The 21,539-nt window shown below is 33.5% G+C and overlaps 1 protein-coding gene across 3 annotated transcripts in view; it reads right to left on the bottom strand.

Annotated features, from left to right (window-relative positions):
- CSRNP3 (cysteine and serine rich nuclear protein 3) overlaps window positions 1-21,539 on the bottom strand; it is a 216,091-nt gene that overhangs the window by 106,194 nt on the left and 88,358 nt on the right. The window contains exon 4 of one of the 3 annotated variants that reach the window (XM_058441538.1): window positions 6,934-7,182. The exons of 1 other annotated variant lie outside the window; for it this stretch is intronic. In XM_058441538.1, coding sequence (XP_058297521.1) covers window positions 6,934-7,006 — 73 coding nt within the window. In that variant the 5' untranslated portion in view covers window positions 7,007-7,182. Of the gene's footprint in view, window positions 1-6,933; window positions 7,183-8,771; window positions 8,977-21,539 lie in introns of those variants that run through there. One more of the 3 variants, XM_032755538.2, reaches the window with a different exon arrangement.

Raw genomic sequence — 21,539 nt, forward strand, 5'->3', positions numbered from 1 at the left:
GGAGGCAGAGGTTGCAGTGAGCTGAGATAGCGCCACTGTAGTCCAGCCTGGGTGACAGAGTGAGCCTCTGTCTCAAAAAAAAAGGTGAGAGTGGGAGAGGTGTGCAGGGCATAACTAGTAAAACACAGGCTCTGATACAAAGCAGACCCCAGTACCTGAGAATAAATGACAAAAGCCGTGACCTCTATGCAAAGACTGATGCCTCTAAATTGTTCATACCCGCTTCCTTCACCCCAATGGCTAAATTGACTTATGTCCTCCTGATAAAGAGAGGGACGGCTATTCCATTTACTAATAATTACAAAGAGGTTTTCCATGACCCTCTCTGGCTGGGAGGTACTCAGGAAGCTTTCCATGTTACCTGTACTTGTGTGCTATTGTGATTAGTATTCATACAAGATGGCCAGAACCTGGTTTTGAATGCCTCTTGGCTCTAAACATTGATCATCATTTGGCATTTGGCAAAATGGTATAGTGGAATACACTAGTTTGAAAGTCAAAAGTTCTTCCCTAAGGTTAACTTTTAAGATGGTGTTTTAGTTATCAAAAACAGAGGAAACAACCAAGAACACGATAAGGCTTTTAAAACTGTTGAAATTTGATCAAGTGCCTAGTATAAGCCTACTTTTCCCTCCGTAACAACAAAAGTACCAAGTGAAGTTTATGAAAAATTTATTTTACATGCTTGCCATTAAGACTAAAGAATAATACTTAGCCTAATTCCTTGGACAATTTGCAAGACTTACCACATTGAGGAAAAAAAAACACACATGGATCTAAAAGAATTAAAAGTTATTATTATTGTATCACTGGAAGATAGCATTTTTTTTTTCTTCTTAGCACTTAAAAAGTTTCCCTTTGTCCTTTAGAAAGTTTCTGATTGAATAACAAAACAGATGAGGCAATGTAAATCAAAGGCTATTTAAGATAATGATATCCTTTTCCTTTAGAGGAATCATCTGAATAGTGTGAAGGAAAAGGGACTTTAAAAAAACATTTTCCTCATAAAGTACACTAAAATAGACATCAGAATAAAATATGGGCAAGCTTTAGAACTATACCCATCCAAGCACTGGGATCCTGCCAAAGATACTGCACAAAAAATAAAGGAGATTTTTAAAATTACAACAAGTAGAAAAAAATACCTTCGACATTCTTCAGATTAAATCACCACCTTAGGCACAATATAGATTTTTACTATTTAAGGCAGGGACAGCGAACAATAGTTGTTCAGCCTGAAGCTGACTTTGCATTAAGCAGCAATTAGTAAAAAAATAATATATACTGTAAAATTACCTGGATTTTCAAGTCTCAGCAAATGTTCTATGGAAATGTAAAACTTGTTCACAATAGAAATAAGTTGCACCATAGTCATACAATCTTTTGAAACTTGGACATTCACTGTTTAGAGCAGATTCACCCTTTAAACAAGCTTCACAAAAGTAGAGTCATGATATTCCTGCAATCTATTCTGAACTGGTTACTAATGTATATTTACCAAAAAGCACTTCTAGGTATGCTAGTATTAAAAAAAGTTTTTAAGTAAAAATGTAGATATATTTTTCTAAATTTCTTTTGGAAAACGTTGTGACTAAATCAGTTGATTCAATATTTCTAAACACCAATATGATATTCAGGAAATTTAAAATAGCAATTAATTTGTAACAAAGTGATCACTTCATGATTCACACAAATTAGCACCTTTATGTCATTAGGTAGAATTAGGTGCTTTATGCCCCATAATACATTGGCTCAGCAAACATTTCTTGGACACTTTCTATGTGCCAGGCTCCCCTTGTAATTGAAAAACTTACAGTCTATAGATGAGACAGAAACTCTGGATGGAGCAGAGATGAATAACTACTGCCTTAATTGCATAAAGTCAGAATGGAAAAATAGTAGAGCAGAGGCACAAAGATGGAAATTTGAAAAGGCTTAAAGGATATAAAAAAAGGGAGCTCAGAAAAGCACATATTGCCACATCATACCTGGGGATTTTGTGGAGACCATACTTCTAGCTGGAATGATTCAAGGTACATATCTATTAAGCCACATATAGTTTGAACCTTGATGACCACGCTGATTGCCTTCTCTACTTGCCCCATTCAAATTCTAACCATTAACTGCTCAGTATTACCTAGGATAACCTCCAATAAAATCCTGGTAGGTTTCTATTTTTGGAAAACACATCTTTTCCTCATCCATTGAAACCTAAGATGTTCCATGAGGATTTTCCGTAACTATGAGTTTAAGCTGAACTTGCCTGATCAGCACCACGGAATCAACTTGTGTGGGTTGAAAAATGTTAATGTTAGCTATCATCTATAATATTCCTATTATGTGCCAGGTATGTATCATGTCATTCCCCTTTCATAAAAATCCCTTGATATAGAGACTAATATTACCACTTTGCCAATGAAGAAGATGAGGCTTACAGGTTTCAAGTACCATGTCAAGGCCACATGGCTTGTAAATGTCAGAGTACATTGTGTAAACAACTCCGGGGTTGGGACTTGAACTTAAATTCTTAACCATTCCCTTATTCAGCCTCTTCACATTCCATGATACAGCTTGAAATTACACATAATATACAACACAATAAAAGCTTTTCCTATCAAGAAAACAATATACAACATTTTTCTGGGTTTTTTTCTTTGTTCATAAATTGACCTAAATTTATAAGGTTTTATTGTATTAAATAAAGTTACCCAGGTTTGTTAAAGTAAGAATCCTCAGGCCTTTTAATATGCTAGTGTGCAAAAGAGGACCAGAATGAGAAGCTGTTCTCCAAATATGTTGGACTAGATCTCATTCTTACAGAGTCTTTTGATACTAGGTTCATGGAACCAACACTCCTTTAGATCAAGTTCTTCACAGTATATGAGAACACCTATTAAAATGGTATTAGCTGCTTTGTGGATCTTAACATATTATATTAGTGAGATTTCAAAGAAGTGGTGGTTGACGGTTCAGTTGTCTTACATTCCTTATTTATGATTGGGGAGAGTGTAAGACATGAGCATGAACACATGTGGCTAAATGCATTTCTCAATGAATATGTGGATTCATAAGCTTGCATGGAGATAAAGAATTGAGCAAGCAAAAATTCTTCCCATCTAGCATTGTGGTGAAAGGTGGTGAATTTAATGCCAGGATTTGAAAATGAGATGGACCTCAAGTCCCAAAATTGGCAAGAAGTATATGGCACCAATGATTAGTCAAAGGCAACCAAAAAATTGGTCTCTGTGTTTTCTTTTGTATACCTGTTAGAGATTCCTCATTTTCCCATTTGATATAAAGTAAGTTCAAATTTCTGTAGATAGTTTCATATTATAGATTCTCATTGTACTAACAAAAGAAATTTTTCATTTATTTGGAATTCAAATGATTTTCAACATTCTGAACAGAAGACAAACTAACAATAAATTTTGCTTATTTTTTATGTTCTTATACTATATGTATGTATCTGTCAGGAGTTCAGTACATAGGAGAAATACGGAGGAAGGTTTCTCTCTTTCTCTGTCCAGGAAAGTCAAAGTGATTTAGAATTGAATGTAAAGCAAAGTTCAAAATTGATTTCTGAATTGCTCTCAAAGGACAATTATTAACTATGTTAAAAATAATACATATTAACATTTAAAAAGAGACAATAAAATTATAAAAAGCATATAAAATTATATATAAAAAGTATATAATAGTAAGAGTCTATTTGGTGTTGGAGAACAGTTGGGAATAGTTTTGTCTTTTGCAGTAAGTGAATATAATGATTAGACTAATAATTATTATGTCATGAAAAAAAACCTAAACTGACTTTCACTTTTCTCTACAAGGCAGTATGATGTGTACTATATTTTTGTTTCATGACAGCTATTAGCATTTTTGAGAACTGGCCTTTGTAGTCATAAACTTTAGCTACTTGGAAAATCAGTTTATATCATACAGATTATTTTCCAACTCTACTAGACAAGGTATTACCATAGCATTACTATAGGTCTAATGAGATCTTTAAAATCATTTTACAATTTTATTGTTTTTATAACTTTTAATAAAATTGATGAATTTTATGTAAATTCTAGAATAGGCAATAAAAAGACAATTGTTTTGATTGCTTCTTTTAAAATATTATATTAAAATAGAGAAATGTGATTGTTTTGAATACTCAGTTATTTTGAGCATTTTTCTTCTACATGTTTCAGTAATTTAGTTTTTTTTTTTTTTTCTATTTCATAGGCTCCAGAATTTCAGGAGAACAAATATAGCAATAATAAAACTTAAAACCTACACATGTGATTTTGAGATGACAACAGTTATTTGTAGATTTTAGACTGTGTTCCACACTGCTAGACTGAGTAGAACATGTTTGCCCTGAAATCTTTTCCAAGCCTACAATATGGTCTCTAGTTTCAAGTGATGACAAAGACAGACTGGTAATCAAAGAGCAGGAAATTCATTTTTGAAAAATCCTCAAAGATTCCTTTGAAGTCTGACATAACACTATCTCTTTAAGTAGACTAAGTGCATATCCCTAAAGATTTGTTTTTAGATTACTCTATTTATTCTTTTACTTCTCAAATTTGATTTGAATTGTATTTACAAAAATGCATTTTTTCTATATACATTTAGATATTCAGACCACAGACTTACTGTGTATATGCTGCTGAGATTTGTATGGAAGTAGTATGGCTCGAGCTATTGCAAAAGACTTCAAAGTTTTGAGTGAATCTGCATAGAGACATAAATTATCCAGGATATTCAAAGCCATAAATTAGCTGCAGGACATATATAGCTCTCTCGTGGCTCACAGAATCACAGCAATTCTCTTTATTTCACATTTGTCTATTATCACGTTTTCTCCAAGAATCTTCATGGGCTTTCCTTCTTTGCCCACACTGTTTTTATTTCCATATTCAGACATGCTCTGTGGTAGCAGTTGCATTTACAAAGTTAAAAGTACTGGACTACCTAAATGAATGTTAAACTTGGTTCTTTTCTCCCTCTCTGCCTACAACACACACAGGGATTAGTAGACACAAACTACAGGCGCTACTGAATTAAATATAAAATTAAACATTTTAAGAAAAAACTGTTGAATTAAATATGATTTACCACTGAAAATATTTTCTTTGGCTGCCTGAAATATATATATATATATGTGTGTGTGTGTATATACATAATATATGCAATAATATGTATAACATACATATATTGTTACACATATATGTGTGTGTATATGTATATTTATTGTTTTACACATATATAAAACAATTATATATATATTTATTGTTTTATACATATATAAAACAATTATATATATATGTATGTATAAAAGCAAAGCCTGTAAATATTGTTTGGACCAGAGGACAGCATATTCTGACCAACATAAAAAGAAAACAGCTAATTTAAAAAATAACCCTTTTACCTAAAGTCATTATTGAAAGTTTCAAAAGAGAAACACTTTAGAAGAAAATGTCAGTTTTTGAATTTTTTAAAAGCTCATACAAAACATGAATTCCTTTTCCTAAATTAATCTCAGGATCCTGGATAAATGTCATAATGTCCCCATAGAGTGATAAAGGGTGAGAATCTGGCCCTGAATAACCACTAAGTGAATTTCATAAATATTTGAAATAATTGTCCTTCACTGTTTTAAATAGCTATCCTCCTGTTTTGGTTCCTCCTCAAGCCCCCCTCTATTTTACAATAAAACATATTGTTGCCAAAATACCTCATCTTAATCATTATAATAAAATTAACTCCCTCTTTTCAGGGCAAAGAAAGTAATTAAGTTTAACTAAATATGTACTAGCTCTTTGTATGTAAGCTTCATAAAAGTCATTTTTAAATATCTTATGCAAATATAAAAACATAAAGCAGTCATTTCATGGCTAAAAGCTATTTTTGCCTCTTCATCTTTTCCAACATATTTTCATACACATACAACCTGTAATACAGACAGATGCACAGTTGATGCAAATGAAAATAACATTTTTTAATCAACATTGTAACTGCTGAATTGATATACTTAAGTGCTTTAATGATAGGAATAAACAGTTTGATTGTACTGTTTTAATTAAGTTTGTTTGAAAATATGTTTTAGAAATAAAAAATATGAACAATAAAAGTGAGTACACATTTATTTGGTGCAGGACAGACTTTCCTATGATGTAATCACACATTTTACAAAAGTGTGATATTTCGTGCATGGAAAGACTTTTGTCCTGTCTGTGACATTTATAAGGATCACTTTACAATGCAGACTTAACTGAAAGGAAAAGTCATAGGAAGTTGAACATGTTAAATTCAAATAGCATTATCCAAAAAGTCCCAAAGAGAATTTATAACAATTAGAAAAATCAAAGAAGGGTTTAAAGGATCTAGCCCCAATAGAAGAAATTATTGCCCTGAGAAGATATTTGGCAATAAAATATAGAACAAAAACTCTCAAAACCAAAACGCTTCAAATGGAATGAAAATATACTTATTAAAATTGTCCTTATGCGATTGTGTGAGATATGAACAAAAGAACTCCATTATTTAATACCAGATACATCACAAGAATCTTAGGCTAGGAACTCGGATCTTATTTTAATACATTTCTTTAAAAAATGTGAAAATCCTCTAAAAGTTGTAAGCCTCAATATTTTTCTAGATGTTTCAACTCAGAGATCTCTCTTCAATAAAGAACTTACCCCCGAAATGGAATTATTTAGAAGCCTAAACCCAGTTTTTTCTCACATGAAATTATTCTATTGGAACAAAACACCCATGTTGCAAGTAGAGAAATACGAAGAAGAAAATTGAAAAATAAACTAGTTAAGGGAATCCTGAAAACCAGGAACACCCTGCCAATTGCCACTATGAATTAAAATAGCCAATGCCCATCAGTGTCTTTAATACAAATAAAATCAGGCACATCATGAAATATCACCATACCTGCGTGCACTATATAAGGACTACGGCACACACGCTGTAAAATCTTCACTCTCAGAAATAAAGCACACTTCATTTAACTGCTGCAAAACACTGCTGCAGAGAACCCCAGTACGTTTTTTTCAGGCAACTGATCCAGCTTTCCACCAGCCCTGTGACCTTTGAACTCCCTTCTGCCCCCTCCTCTCGCTTCTGCAGTCAAAGCCTCCGAGCTGGTCTCATTTGCATAAGGCTCAGGCAGTCCTCCAGCAGCTGAAACGGAATGCTGGGTAAGGAATTGTGGAACTGCGGTTCTGCTAGGCTACCTGAATCACGGGAGAGCAGGAACACGCGATGGGGAGTGGGCACGGGTTTTACTGGGCTGTCAGCATCACATTTCCCCGTGTCTATTAATGGATAAACGATTTTAACGCTTTGTTTTAGAGTCCCATTCTCACTGCTTACTCCCTCCCCACCAAGAGAAGCTGTCAGCAGCGACTATGGTAACCAAGGAAACCCAAATAGTCAAATGCTTCATTTAAATACGTGTGGAAGGCCAATTTTAAATTTTCATTAACTTCTCTTGTTTTTGAAACACAGCTTTTTAAAAAAATTCAAATACATATTGCACGTATAATCAGGCACATGGGGTATTTCTTTTTGTTGCTGTGGTTTAAACAGCATCTTACAGGCATAAGTTTATATTAGTCTCTACACAAATACATGAGGTCACTATAGTAATTCTGTAAAATGTTAAATGTGCCCAAGTGTCTTAGAGACTATCATCCTAAGTGGTGTCCAAAAATTAATTGTAAAGAATTTAGGTCCCAGGATGCCTTTAAAACAATACAGCAGTAAAAATGTAGAGCAAAGTTAAACTATGTATTTAAATCTAAAGATTCATATAGCAGCAATGCTTGTCTGTCTTTGGCAAAGATATTCAGTGTTGTGCTATTATTTGCTAGTTATTTCTTCTCTTATTTTGCTACACACAACAATCTCTCTATTTGAAACATAAACCTCTCTATTGCTCATAAATGCAAGAAGTGGTTATTTTCTACATAGAAAAGGTCATGTGTGTATATATTTTATAAATATACATAAAGACACATAATCTTTCTAAATGGTAAACCAATGAAAATATGCATCATCAAATAATCTCTTAAAAATTAAGCAAATTTGTTTTTCTCTAAATATCAATGAATAAATTTATAAAATAAAAGGTTTTGTGCAATAATCTTTTCCATTTGTCAAAAGAAATATAACATGAAAAATTAAAAGCACACAACAAATAAATACAGATATGTATTACTAAAGTATAAAATACATTGTTCTAATAGTGTTATTTACATTTCAAAATTTCCTTGTTTTTAAATTTTTTAATTCAAATAATTAAATATTCCAAACCTTCCTTTTGCAGTATACCAACACACATCAACAAATTTTGAATGATATATTATCTAATTTATAAGACATGTAAACTATTGCAATACAGATTGTTTTAACACTGGAAAAATAATTCTGAAGCTTTTTAAGTGAGCTATTTGTTAGTAGTATTCTCTTTTATATTATTTCTGCATACATAGAAGATTAAAAATTATTGGATGAATTTATTTCTTACCCATAAATTTTTAAAATAGACTAAATAACTTTTCAGTTTAATATAATGATACCAACATTTCTCTGTCACATCTGACTACATCGACAATTTAATTGCATTGGGTCAATTCAAGTGCATCCTTAATATTATACACTACGAATATCTTGCAAAGTTTTTGTTTAAGGCAAAACACACCAGCCCATTCTAATTTAAATACAGTCAAACACAAGTAAGTGTTGGAGTAATTTATAAAATCACCAACCTGTTCAAATAGCTGTAGTCTTAGTCCTTGCACTCTTTATTCATTAGGATCCAAAATAAATGATCACTTTATAATATGTGTCAGCATCACCGAAGACACAGTTCTTCCTGGTTCAGAGGAATCTTCTTAAATTTCCCAGCCTTGTGTTTTATTGCTTGTACCATATGCTTTATTGTTCAGCAACAAGAGCTTCACTCTGCACAAAGACTCATTACCTACTGCTTGCTGCACGGCATCAGCCTCACTGAGGCTGCCTATATGTGATCACATGGAGTTTTGTCTCAGAGAGCCAGGCGTGCCACTGACTTCACTGTGTCTATGGATATTTTTATCATCTGAGGTCTACTAGGAGGAAGGAATAACAGATAAGGAAGCTGCTCTAAGTCATTAATGCAGCACAACTTATGGAAATCCCTTCACAAGATTTTTTTTTTATTATAGAAAATGTTTGAGCAAGCTCCCGAAGAAGTTAACTAGATTTTATTTTAATAAGAGGCTGAATAATAATTTAAGGAAGGAGAACTTGCAAAAAGCCATTTCCTATCTCATATTTTCTGAAAGTACTTTTGTACGAATGTCATTAAAGAGCCTTGTGCTACTGAATGATTTGGCAATATGTTTTAACCATTAGATGGCTGGCATTTCCTTTTCTTGGTGTTTTGTTTTTTGTAAAAAGATAATTGCTGTTTCCTTCAAAATATCCTCAATTAAAGTCTCAATCACTAAAAGATACTATATGTGAATAAAAATAGATATACTAATTACTTTTGATAAAGCAGATGAGAGGGTGAATCTTTTTTATTGATGTATATAAATGAAGTAGATGATTAATTTATCTTTTCAAAAGATGACACATTCCTAGAACAGCTGACTTAAAGGAACAATGCAGATTTCAATACAAGTTCTAAAGGACATATGGTTTTTATTAATTTTTAAAATTGTAGTAACTTATTTTAGACAGTTTACCTCAATAAAGCATACAATTTACCTTATCTGATTTCAATGTTAACAAGTAGTTTCAGGGAAAACTATTCAACATTTACAGGAATTTTCCACTGCACAAATATTACATTAGTATATATACAAATATGTGTGTGTATGTGTGTGTAGTCAGATTGTCTTTCTAAAAATATTTTTTAAATATATAAAATTATTTCTCAAAAACTGAAAATGGAATTTGGATTTCCAAATACAGAACTATTTAGTTATTGGAACTTATTTTTAAAAATCGATTTCTTATCTCTTTAATGACTGTCTAAATTAAAATGATGTTTGAAAGCTTGTTACTTTAAAGTCTCAGTGAAAATCTTATGACAAATACATGCGAAGTGCAACAAAGAGCACACACAGAAGGAAAAGTCAGAAGCACTGTAAATACAGATGAGAAAATAAATTTTCTGAATAGTTACATATACAGTAATTTAATGGCACTTATAAATAATTCAGTAATTAAAAAGTGAATATACATGTATATGTATATTTGCTTAAGCCTTCCATTAATAAGAAATTCTTTTGGGGCAAAAAATATTATAACTCAAAATTTTTTGTGTGTCAGCTGAAAGTTTTAAAAATAATTTAAAACCAGAATAGGTAAGTATGGTTAAGTAGCTTAGCTTTTAAATACAATGAGTTAATACCTTTCTTTATAATATTATTTGTAGGGTTAGCATTGATCTAGAATGTTTATGACTTAAATAAATGTTTATGACTTAAATAAATACCTTTTGATGGGTTTTTCTTAACATTGAAAGAAATATTCAGATATGTTTTAGATACCACCATTTTAATGCATTTGTCCCAAAATGTTCATGTTCATTTTTAGCACAGCATTAGAGCTATGCTAAAGCTGCAAAACTTGGGGGCATTAAAAGAAAAGAGCTTATAGTATACTTCTGGGTTCTTAAGATATGTACATCCTAGTTAATGTATTTGATCATGTCACCCATGCTAATGTACAAGGAAGTAAACAAAAGGCAGCCATTTTTTTTCTTACTGCATAACTTCAAAAACAATGAAATAAAAAGGTTGCCCAATGGAAGGAAAGAATCAGCAGAAAACTAAGTTACGTGCAAGTTTTTAGAAAGTGAGAGTGAGAGAACAAGAGTTGGGAAATTGGAAAAAAAATCCACATATATGTGAAATTTGTGTGTATATATGCAAAGGAATAATTTAACAATATGAAAGAACTATAAATAAATACAAGGAATATGAAAATAGCTAGCAATTAAAACAAATTACCAGTAAAATTGTGAGTCTACAATGTGAAGTCTATAGTGTATGGTATTAAATATAAGAACTGACAATTTATTCATGTTGAAAAAGATATTTAAAGGTGGGCATCAGAACTAGAAAGAGATAGAATGAATCATGGGATGGTAATGATCTCTCCAGGTCAGCTATTGTCATAGATGACCTTGGTGAGTTATTCCAGCATCTTATGCCTTAGTTTTCAAGTCTGCACACCAGGAACAGAAAAGTCTCTGGAAAGTATATCATGGAAACCTACAGCAATAATTTGTACTTCAGTTCCTTAAATTGGCTTTAACCAAGTATTGTCAACTAATATTAGTAAAATGGAAAGATATGATATAAAATCTAATGATTGCTTAAAAGAATTTTTAAATAAATTATTCTAACAACACAGACAAACAAGTATAATAAGTAGATAGGACTTTTGGAAGTAAGAGGTGATTTTTTTTTTCTAATACATGCAGAAAAAAATAGAATTAAATTTAAGAAGTACTATAATTTGAAATCTCATAAAATTGCCTCAGGATAAAAACAAATTACAAAATATGCCCATCCTTCTAATCAAAACTCTGGAATCAGTGAGATGGCAAGAGGATAGCCCCAGAGATTCTCAAATTACACAATGAACAATGGTGGCTCTGCTTATAAAACAATTTTATGGGCCAAGAATTTTTTAAATATGAAACTAACAAAGAAACACAAGATCATAGCTTTAAGAAGCAAATTCCATCCAAGATTAAAAGGATGTTTTAATTTACTTTGGCATATTAAAAGCTGTGAATTGGAAAAAAATTATGTCAGCTCTTACAATTGACTCTTTATTAGCTTGTTTTTTCTCTAAAGACAAATAGGCCTCATAGAATTCTTTTATTTACTCCCCTTTCCTACAAAATAACCAAACCTTATGAGAAGTAATCCAAAATATTTGCTATCCAGTTCTTGCAGTAATTTAGACATGAACTTATGCTAACTGGACGATCTCTTGAACATTCTACTGCATGAAGAAAGGTTTACTAACACCATCACCTGTGTTTCCTGGAACCATATTAACTGGTATGTATACCACTTCCTACTATTAGATTCTCCCTTGATGAGGCTGGATTTTCTTGCTATATTTTCTTCTCCTTCACAACACATTCAGAGAAGTCAATACATTGGCTACGTCAACCTCAAAATCCAGGACTAATTCAATTCAATTTAACAAGCATTTATTGAGAAGATACCATGTACCAAGCTCTGAGACAGTTGCTAGGGATATAAAAATGAAATATACACTGTTCTCAAGGAGATCATAGTCTCTTTAGCTTAAAATTAAAAAAACGTGCTGAGCATGTTATGTGAAAGTGTTAAATGGTACTTTTTCAAAAGTTTGCATATTTTATTGAGTGAATATGTATTTTATGTATATATTTATTTATTTTCAATGTGTCTGCTAAAATCAGAAAAATTCTTTTTGTAATTAAAAATAATTTATCAAATGTCAAATTGTAATTTATCCTGTTCCTTTTGGATATTATAATTTAGAAGAGACAAAACTTAATAATAAGATATTTTAAATAAAATAAAAATAATGGCTACAAATTCTTTGCAATTCTTTCCAGCAAGAGGTGGAGTCTAATTTCCTCCACCTTTATTCTTAGTTGGTCTGAGTGATTTGCTTAACCTGTAGAGGCTGCAGCAGTGATGCTCTGCAAAGTCCAAGTCTAGGTCCTAAGAAACCCTGTGGCTTCCACTTGAGCCTCTTGAAACACTGTCCAAGAACTCTGAGCTGCCATGTAAGAGGATTCACTACCCTGAGGCTGTCATGCTGGAAAAATCACATATAGGCATTCTGGGAGAAAAGGGAGTTCCTAGTAGTAAGTGGTACTTTGGGAAAAGCCCAGAAACAAAGGCAAGAGCTTTACTAACTATAATAAGACGGACTTTGAAGAGACTTGGGTGACAGGAGATTTAGGCATGTATTGGGACTTTGAAGGGGGATGTCTGGTGCTCTCTCTTAGATCCTTCTGAAGCTGAGGGTGAGAAGATGTTTGCAATATGCAGGACATTGTAAAGTCACCAGGGGATAAGATAAGAGGTATGGGCAAAGTAATGAGTAAAGAAGACAATTTTGGCAGTTGAGGAGAGGCTAGCCTGGTGGAGCACTGGGGCAGCAGCTGGGATCTGATGAAGAATCAGGGAGAAACAATGGGGGCATGAAATAAAGGCAGTGACAGAGGAAGGAGAAGAAAGGAATCCATCAGAAAGAATGATGACATATTTAAAATTGTTTAGATAAACTGGTCTCTGATCTTATTGATAGCCTTAAAAGTCAATGGTTCAATGATTAAGCTGCCAATTAGACCCAAAAGAGCATTAATTAAACTAGTTTTGTTACATAGATTCAGTAATTTCACAAGTATTTTTATTTGTATTTGCCTCAGTTGGTTAAACTTTCCAGCACTGTGAAAAATTATTAGTATCAAACATGGTTAATGTTCTGTTTGGGAGGCTGAGAGTAACTGTAGAACAATAGGACCTCCCTTAAATAAAGTACACAGTGGACAGTGTTTATATTTTTTTCTTGTGTCTGATTTCCAATTTAGGAAAAAAAACGTGTGGAAAAGACAAATGTGTTTAGTTACGCAAAGATAAAAAACAGATAATTTTGGATAATGCAAACTAAGACTTAAAACACACACACACATACATACACACACACGCCACCATTACCTATTGAAGTAAACAAGCCTACTGGAGTTTTATCCTTTCAATTTTGCATTCTATTTGGATATTAGACTACCAAAGCAGCAGATGTTAGCTTCAGTGGCCAGTGAATGGCCATTCAGAATGTTGCAGGTTAAGTGGTAGGGATAGCTCTATAATTGCTGCTACTGCATCTACAATATGTACATAAATCATTTGAACATGGCTGTAAAGAAGTCTTTATACAAAGTGACACAGAGAAGAAAGTATCCAGATTTTTTCCCCACCCTTAAGTCTCTATCATTACAAAGGCATTAGAAAACAGCATTTATCGAGAGAAAAGAATGAAGCAAATCTTCTCTCAGAGAACACGAAAGATACATTTATTTCTTAGTGACCATAAATGTTGACTGTAATGATTTCTTCTTTTGCTGAATTAGATGTCTAACCTGTGACAAAATAAAACATGGAGTAAAATAGCATACGCTGAAGTCAAATATGAACTGAGCAGGTTTAAAAAAAAACAGGACTGATGGTTTTTCCATCAGTCCTATTATTGGTTGCACCATAAGTAAAAGGGTTATGACACTGCCTTTGGGGTCAAGGCATAAGAAAAAGAGTTTTCTATATTTTATTTCACCAATACAAATCCACAAGTACTTGGCTAATAGAATGAGCATACGTTTATTTGTATCACAGAGATATACAGAAACAACTTTGGCATATTAATCATCTGGGTTCATTTATTGATTTATGCATTAATTCATACATTTATCCATTTTACATTCACTGAGTTCTATACTCTTGGAACCAAGTTCGTTGTTCCGCTATGTTAGGGAGATGGAGTCTGCAAGCTAAGTGGCTCTCCATCTAGAGGCAGGGACAGATACAAAGAGATGTTACAGCATAATGAAACGAGTTCTATAATTGAAGAATATATAAGAATATACAGCCTGGGCAATGCAGTGAGCCCCTGTCTCCACAAAAAAATTTAAAAATCAGTTGGATGTGGTGATGTGCAAGATACTATCTAAAAATAGCTAATAGTTATCAAGAATTTACAAAATCCAAAGGGCTCTGCATGTATTAATTAACTTGTATAACCGTCACAACAAGCCTATGAGGTAGCTACTTTTACTATCTCCATTTTACAGATGAAACCATTGAGGCATCAAGTGATAGAGACTGTAATCCAACCCAGGTAGTGTGGTTTTAACCCAGTATGGCTCTACTGTGACATCTTATCTAAGGTAGTCATGGTGGGCTTTGCAGCAGAGGTGACATGGGAAATAAATCTTCAGGAATGAGTAGGAGTTCTTTTATGGAAAATAAGGGTATTCTAGGCAGAAGGGCTAGAATGTACACAGATATTGAGGCATGACTAATGTATGTGTGAAGGAAACTAAAAATCACTCTGAAAATGCTAAGATTTTTTTTATCTCGATAGGATTGTGCATTTGTAATGCTGGGATGTTTGAAATGCATCTTAGAGTCTGTCTGTAGTCATACAAGGTATTTGACTGGTTTGATTACAACTGAGTTTTATCAAATAACTCAGGAGTCTCTTAAAAGAATGAAATTGACAGAGGGTTTGGAAGATGGGAGATTCACAGATTTTTGTCTATGAACCCAGATAGACAATTCTGTCTGTCACAGTTAACTTTTAAAAGCACAGAATTTCCCTCAGTGGCCCGATTAAAGGTTAAGAAAGAACAAAGAGTGCTTACTTTGTTTACAATAAAACTTCAATTGAATTTATCTTGAATACCATCAATTGAACTTAATTGTAATGCTCATGTAAGAAAATTATATAAAAGTATTCTGAGCAGATTAAAATCATGCTCCTGATCAGGAAATCCACCTCCATACATTCTATTAATCCTACAACTCGAATAAATACAAGAAATAAATTAAATTTCTCCTTTAGGCAAATGTTTTAATGAGCTTAATTCCATGGCTTGCTATTAATGCTAGTGGCTGGCTTCTTTGATATGAGGCATGCATTTTCTTTCTTGTTCATATAGTCAGCTTCCTATTTAGTATTCATTATTCATGTCTATTTTTATCAAAGAGCACTATTACATGAAACCATGATCCAAACATATTTGGCTCTGTTTTTTATTTATGGAAGGAAGGGAATTATACAGTCTTCTTACACTGGAGTATGACTGTTATATACACATGTTGTTGTAGTACACATGTGTTCCTTCATATTAGAAGGTAGTGGCATTTAATTCTCATGGTCTTACTAAAGGACAGATATTCTTTTCACACCTTTATTAGTTTAGAACATCAACATTTCATTCAAGAAAAGCACTTAGCCTTGTAAACAAACTAGTAAAAACAAGTTATTTTGATAACAATCTCAATAAACTCTACTTAGATATTCTAAGACTTTCTTATGTGAATAGCCAACTATGTGGTATTAAGTACAGAGAGAAGTATAAACACATTTTATTGGAATATTATGGCCCCTGATAACTTTAGCTGACAACCGTGGATACTACAGCAACCGCTACTCTTTGTAGGCCATAGCATGATTTGGATCTTTGCCTCTTTAATTACTGATGATTATCTATGGAACATGCAATTACGATAGCTGCGACAAAATTGGGCGTTATACTGCTACTGTTTCCCAGTCACTCACAGTGAGGTGCTTTAAAGTTGTCGCTATATATTCATTACATCATATTTATTTATTTATTTATTTTTTTATTTTTTTGAGACGGAGTCTTGCTGTCGCCCAGGCTGGAGTGCAGTGGCGCAATCTCGGCTCACTGCAAGCTCCGCCTCCCGGGTTCACGCCATTCTCCTGCCTCAGCCTCTCCGAGTAGCTGGGACTACAGGTGCCCGCCACCACGCCCGGCTAATTTTTTGTATTTTTAGTAGAGACGGGGTTTCACCGTGGTCTCGATCTCCTGACCTCGTGATCCGCCCGCCTCGGCCTCCCAAAGTGCTGGGATTACAAGCGTGAGCCACCGCGCCCGGCCTACATCATATTTATACAATATTTATTTGCCCTAGGAAGCCTATGGCTACATCGCTCCAATTTACTATATTCTGTGGCCACTGTGGAACCAGGTAGCAACAAGAAGAATGCAGCTTTTAAATACAAAATAATCTTAAGAAACCACATTTATAATAATTAAAGCTTTAAATCACCCACATATATTTAATAGATATTTATATATAGTAGGATATATACGTATTTACTATATATAGTAGGATATCAGATAGCAATTAAAATCAGTCATTATGATTTTGTAAAAACAATAAGAATGTTTACAAAATAATAATTAGTGAAAAAATTGGCCAGGAATATAAACAAATACGATGACAACTAATAGGAATAGAAAAAGACTAGGGAGAAATATAAAAAATTTAAGGGATTGTGTGCTAGTATAAAACAATATGCACACTGTGATCTCAGTGTTTTAAATATACATGAACATAAAATAATAGGAGAAATATAATCAAAATTGTAAAATCTCTTAGAATTACATAATAGGTCATTCTAATTTTCTACTTGGCTTTTTCTATATTTTCCATCTTTCTGTTATTAATACAATGCCAAATTTAATATTAGAATTATTATTGTAATGGAATTAGTTGTTTTAAAATTATTTTAATAAGAAGAAAAGCATTTTTTTAAAGGAAAATTGTTTAAATAATTGCAACTGCTCGTATGTTTAAGCTTTTAGATCTCAAGGAAATTGATCTTTGCTACCACTCTCCACTCATAGGCTGAATTTGAAACTTGATACCATTCTAGGATCCCTGAAGACTTGATTGCTTTGATTGATGAACAGATTTCTTTGGAAATTTTCTGTAAGAAATCACACACTATGCTGCTCTTCTAAATTTGCTTCCCAGGTACTGCAAGGGGGTTCACGTAACTGTTTCCATTCTTTCCCTAGGTGGCAATAGACCAAAAGGGGTGATTAGAGGTGGCACATTTAGGTGTCAGGGAGTGACACCACAGAGCCAGCTGCCAAACCCTACGTGATGATAAATTAGTTTACTTGTCTGGGGGGAGTGGGGGAGATTTTATTTTCATGAAAAATTACAAGGGCACTACAGGGATGTGGTACTTGTTTAAGTTGGAGGAAGATCTTCAGAAGCTACAAAAATTTGTAGCTGGCATTATGTAGTTTCACATGAAATTTAACAGCAGAAACATCAGAGAAGGCCTGTGGCACATGTGTCTAATTGGAAAAATATTAGTGTCTTAATGCTATGTCTCTGTTATGCTCAGAGGGTGCCTGGAAGACAAAAGTCCAGCAGCTGAACTCGTGCTTTCTTGCTATCCCAGAGAGATCTGGTGCTGAAGTTTTCTGAACCTAAGCATATTGTCACTGAATTTTGTTATGGTTATTAATTGTGATAAAAGAAAAACTTCAGCCAAATTAGATTTAAAGGAGTTTAATTGAGCAATGAACAATTCGCGAATTGGGTAGCCCCCAGAATCACAGCAAATTCACAGAGACTCCAGTGCAGCCACATGGTGGGATAAGATTTATAGACAAAAAAAGGGAAATGAGGTACAGAAACAGCTGGGTTGGTTACAGGTTGGCGTTTACCTTATTTGAACACAGTTTGAACACTTAGCAGTCTATTGGTGGTTGAAGTATGGCCACTGGGTTGCCCAACACTCAGTTATTGTTACAGGTGCATACTCCTAAGTTAGGTTTTCAATTTTGTCTGACTATTAAGCTAGCTTACAGTCCATCCACTCCTCCACCAGGATTCACATATAGAAGTATGGGGTCCTTCTCAGCCATATTTAGTTTGCTGTAACAATTGTGTACTAAAAGAGAACCAATCATTACATAGTGTTTCCCAGGCAACAATTTGAGAGGTAGCTTTTAATTTGTATTGCCCAATAAATCTTTGGCTACAAATAGGAGAGTCTGGTATAGAAGCACATTTTCAGTCTATAGCACAGCAGTAATGTTAACATCATCCTCTGACTTCTCACACTGTCTTCTCTCCTTCATCAAGTTAACTCTCTCACCCTCTTGAAGGCTCAGCTCTAAAGGGCCCCTCTTTAGAGCCTCTTCCCATATCCTTTTACATGGAGTGAAAAAACTTGTCCCTTTCACTCTCTTTCATATCTCTTTATTATTCTACTATAAATTTTATAACACTATGCCTTGTTAATGTGTTTGTATTTCTAGAAAGATATTAATAAACTACAATCTCAAGAACAAAGCCCTTGTCTTATTCATATTTATATCTTTAGAGTCCACCACAAACCTTTACCATGAGAAATGCTCAACACTATTGAAAAAGTTTTTGTGAAAGTGCTTTTAGAATATAGACATAAAGTGGACACAAGCTTTGAGACAGCTATCTTTAGAATGTGCTGGTAAGATTCAAATTGTTCAGAGGACAGAATTATTGTTTAACACTTACTTCCAGTTTGTGTTTTTCGAGCTTGTCTAAATGAACCAGATGAAAAGCTGGAGATACTGCATACACTTTCTCCCCCAACAACAGGGTTATGAGAATTGGATCAGACAAAATGTTTTGCAATTTGTCCCCAGTTGCAGCTGTTCCACAGCTGGTAACACATTTTCAGCCTTGTTAAAAATTTCTCCTACTGATAAAACTTCTTGGGCCCTTCTCTCAAGCACCAATCATCATTATCATCCCCATTGTCAATGACTTTTCTCCTTTCCCTCTTTTTCTTTCAAATGCAGAAGAGATGTGCTTCAACCTGTCTGTATGTCTGTCCAAGACCAGTTCTGTGATTTTGCACACAGTTATCTAACATAGTCTCTTTGGAGTCACAGGGAGATTTCTTTTAAAATAGGGACACTTGTACATCAGGGGGTGTTCGGGCTTTTCTAATGGCCCTTTGTAAACATTTTTACATTTTGGATCAACACATCAGCAAATACATAATACTACTTCTGTCAACAAAAGCTTTCTGTCAACTCATGGCCGTGTGTTAAATAAAAATCGAAGTTAGAATAAAATGTTCATGTGTTAATTAATATTACATATAAAAGGAATTTCCATGTATATTCATTCAGAATTAATTTCACTGGACTTTATTCGTATTTAACATAAGAAATACTTATTGAGACATTGATTAATAATGAGAATCCCTCCCTGCCCATCCCAGTTAAACCTACAACAAACAGACCAGAAAGAAAAAGGGCTTACAAAATAGAAATTCATTACTGGCTTTTTGCCTATCACAACTGTCTATTCTTTCCATTTAAGAGAAAGAACATACTGTGGGGTAGCAAATACTAAAATTTCAGCTTGTTGTGGAGAATTTCCTAAGACAAAAGAAATTACAATGTGAACTGTATTGCAGCAATTTTGTAAACATTGGCATTAAATTCACTGAAGAGGGAGTAAATGTAATATTTGCAGAGAGAATACAATCCAAATGAGCAGTCCATTTTGGATTCAGTGAATAAATTACCAACGCTAAAATGACATTTTGTAGAATATCAAGAAACCAGAACAAACAGAAGAATCATTACTGAATTGAAAAAGTAAGAAATTACTCTTGAAGAAGAGAAAAAAAAATTAAACATTCTCATTTTTTGAGCTCAATTTCATATGGTCTTTTAGGGGGTTCCTGTGTCCTAACCTGAATATATTCAACTTTTGATGGACTCAAATTTTCTCCTGAGAAGTTTTAAACATTTGCTTTCATCGTTAGGTAGACATGAAAGGTAGAAGGACCACTTACCTCAGTTTTACTGACAGCAAATGTAAGGCATAAAGATTTCAAGTGGCCACTTTCCTAGTTTAGACTAATGCTCTTTTCGACTCAAGTATTCTGACTTTTTATTATTTAACTGCAGAAAAATTTAAATTTTATTCAAAGGCAGAATTTGACAAGTAGTAGTCCTTACTAACTAATATAAGGAATTAAAGTATTTCCTTTGGTATGTAAGACAGATAGTATTTAAAGGCATGTTTTCTGGCCCTAAATCCACTATGCAAAAGTGGACAGCTATCACTAAATATAAAAGTAATAGCATTTTTTTGCTTCTCAAATGTAAGCTCCACTGAGCCAAATCAAATCATGAACACTAGTGAAACAAACAGTTTAAAGCGATTAAAGACATACCACTAAAAGACTAGATCTGCAAGCCAAGTACATAAACGGAAAAAGTCTGGTTTACCATAAGGATCTGCATTTCACATCTGATCAAGCAGTTAACAAAATTATACATAGATATTTTGAGCTTTGCTTTTAGAGAGTACACCTGATTACTGAATTGCTTTGCTTCCTACCTAAAACAGAATGATTTGAATAACTCAAACTGCATTTGGTAGCAAATGCTACAAAACTGCAGTTATGCTTCCTGTGGTTTAGGTGGACACAATCAGAGTAGATAAGATGGCTGTAGGGAATAGAGAGACTCACTCAGTGGGAACCAGATGGCTTAAGGGCAGAGAGAAAAGACAGTGTAAAGCTTGGGTTAGCTACAGAGTATCACGACAGAAGAGGGTGCAGGAAAAGAGATAGATGAATAAGGATTGTTCATGATCATTATAAAAGTTGTGGTTGAGGTGATTGCTAGCAAAAGGTAGTAACTACTCAATTCTCTTCCTGCACAGGCTAGTGACATGGGTAATTTTCAAAATGGCTTTACAAAAGTCACTGAGCAATTTCTTCTGCTTCTAGGGATGGCTATATCTATACTATTTACATTGATATTCCCATTCAATAAACATTTTTAGGAAAGAAGTCCATCATTCCACCATACAACAAGGGGAAAATTTCCTGGTAAAATAATAAGAACATTGTGAGCTCCCTAAGGAAAGCAATAAAAACGAATTGTAATCTTTGTCTTTGGATAA

The sequence above is a fragment of the Hylobates moloch genome, unplaced genomic scaffold (assembly GCF_009828535.3).
Source record: "Hylobates moloch isolate HMO894 unplaced genomic scaffold, HMol_V3 SCAFFOLD_1, whole genome shotgun sequence".
NCBI lineage: Eukaryota > Metazoa > Chordata > Mammalia > Primates > Hylobatidae > Hylobates > Hylobates moloch.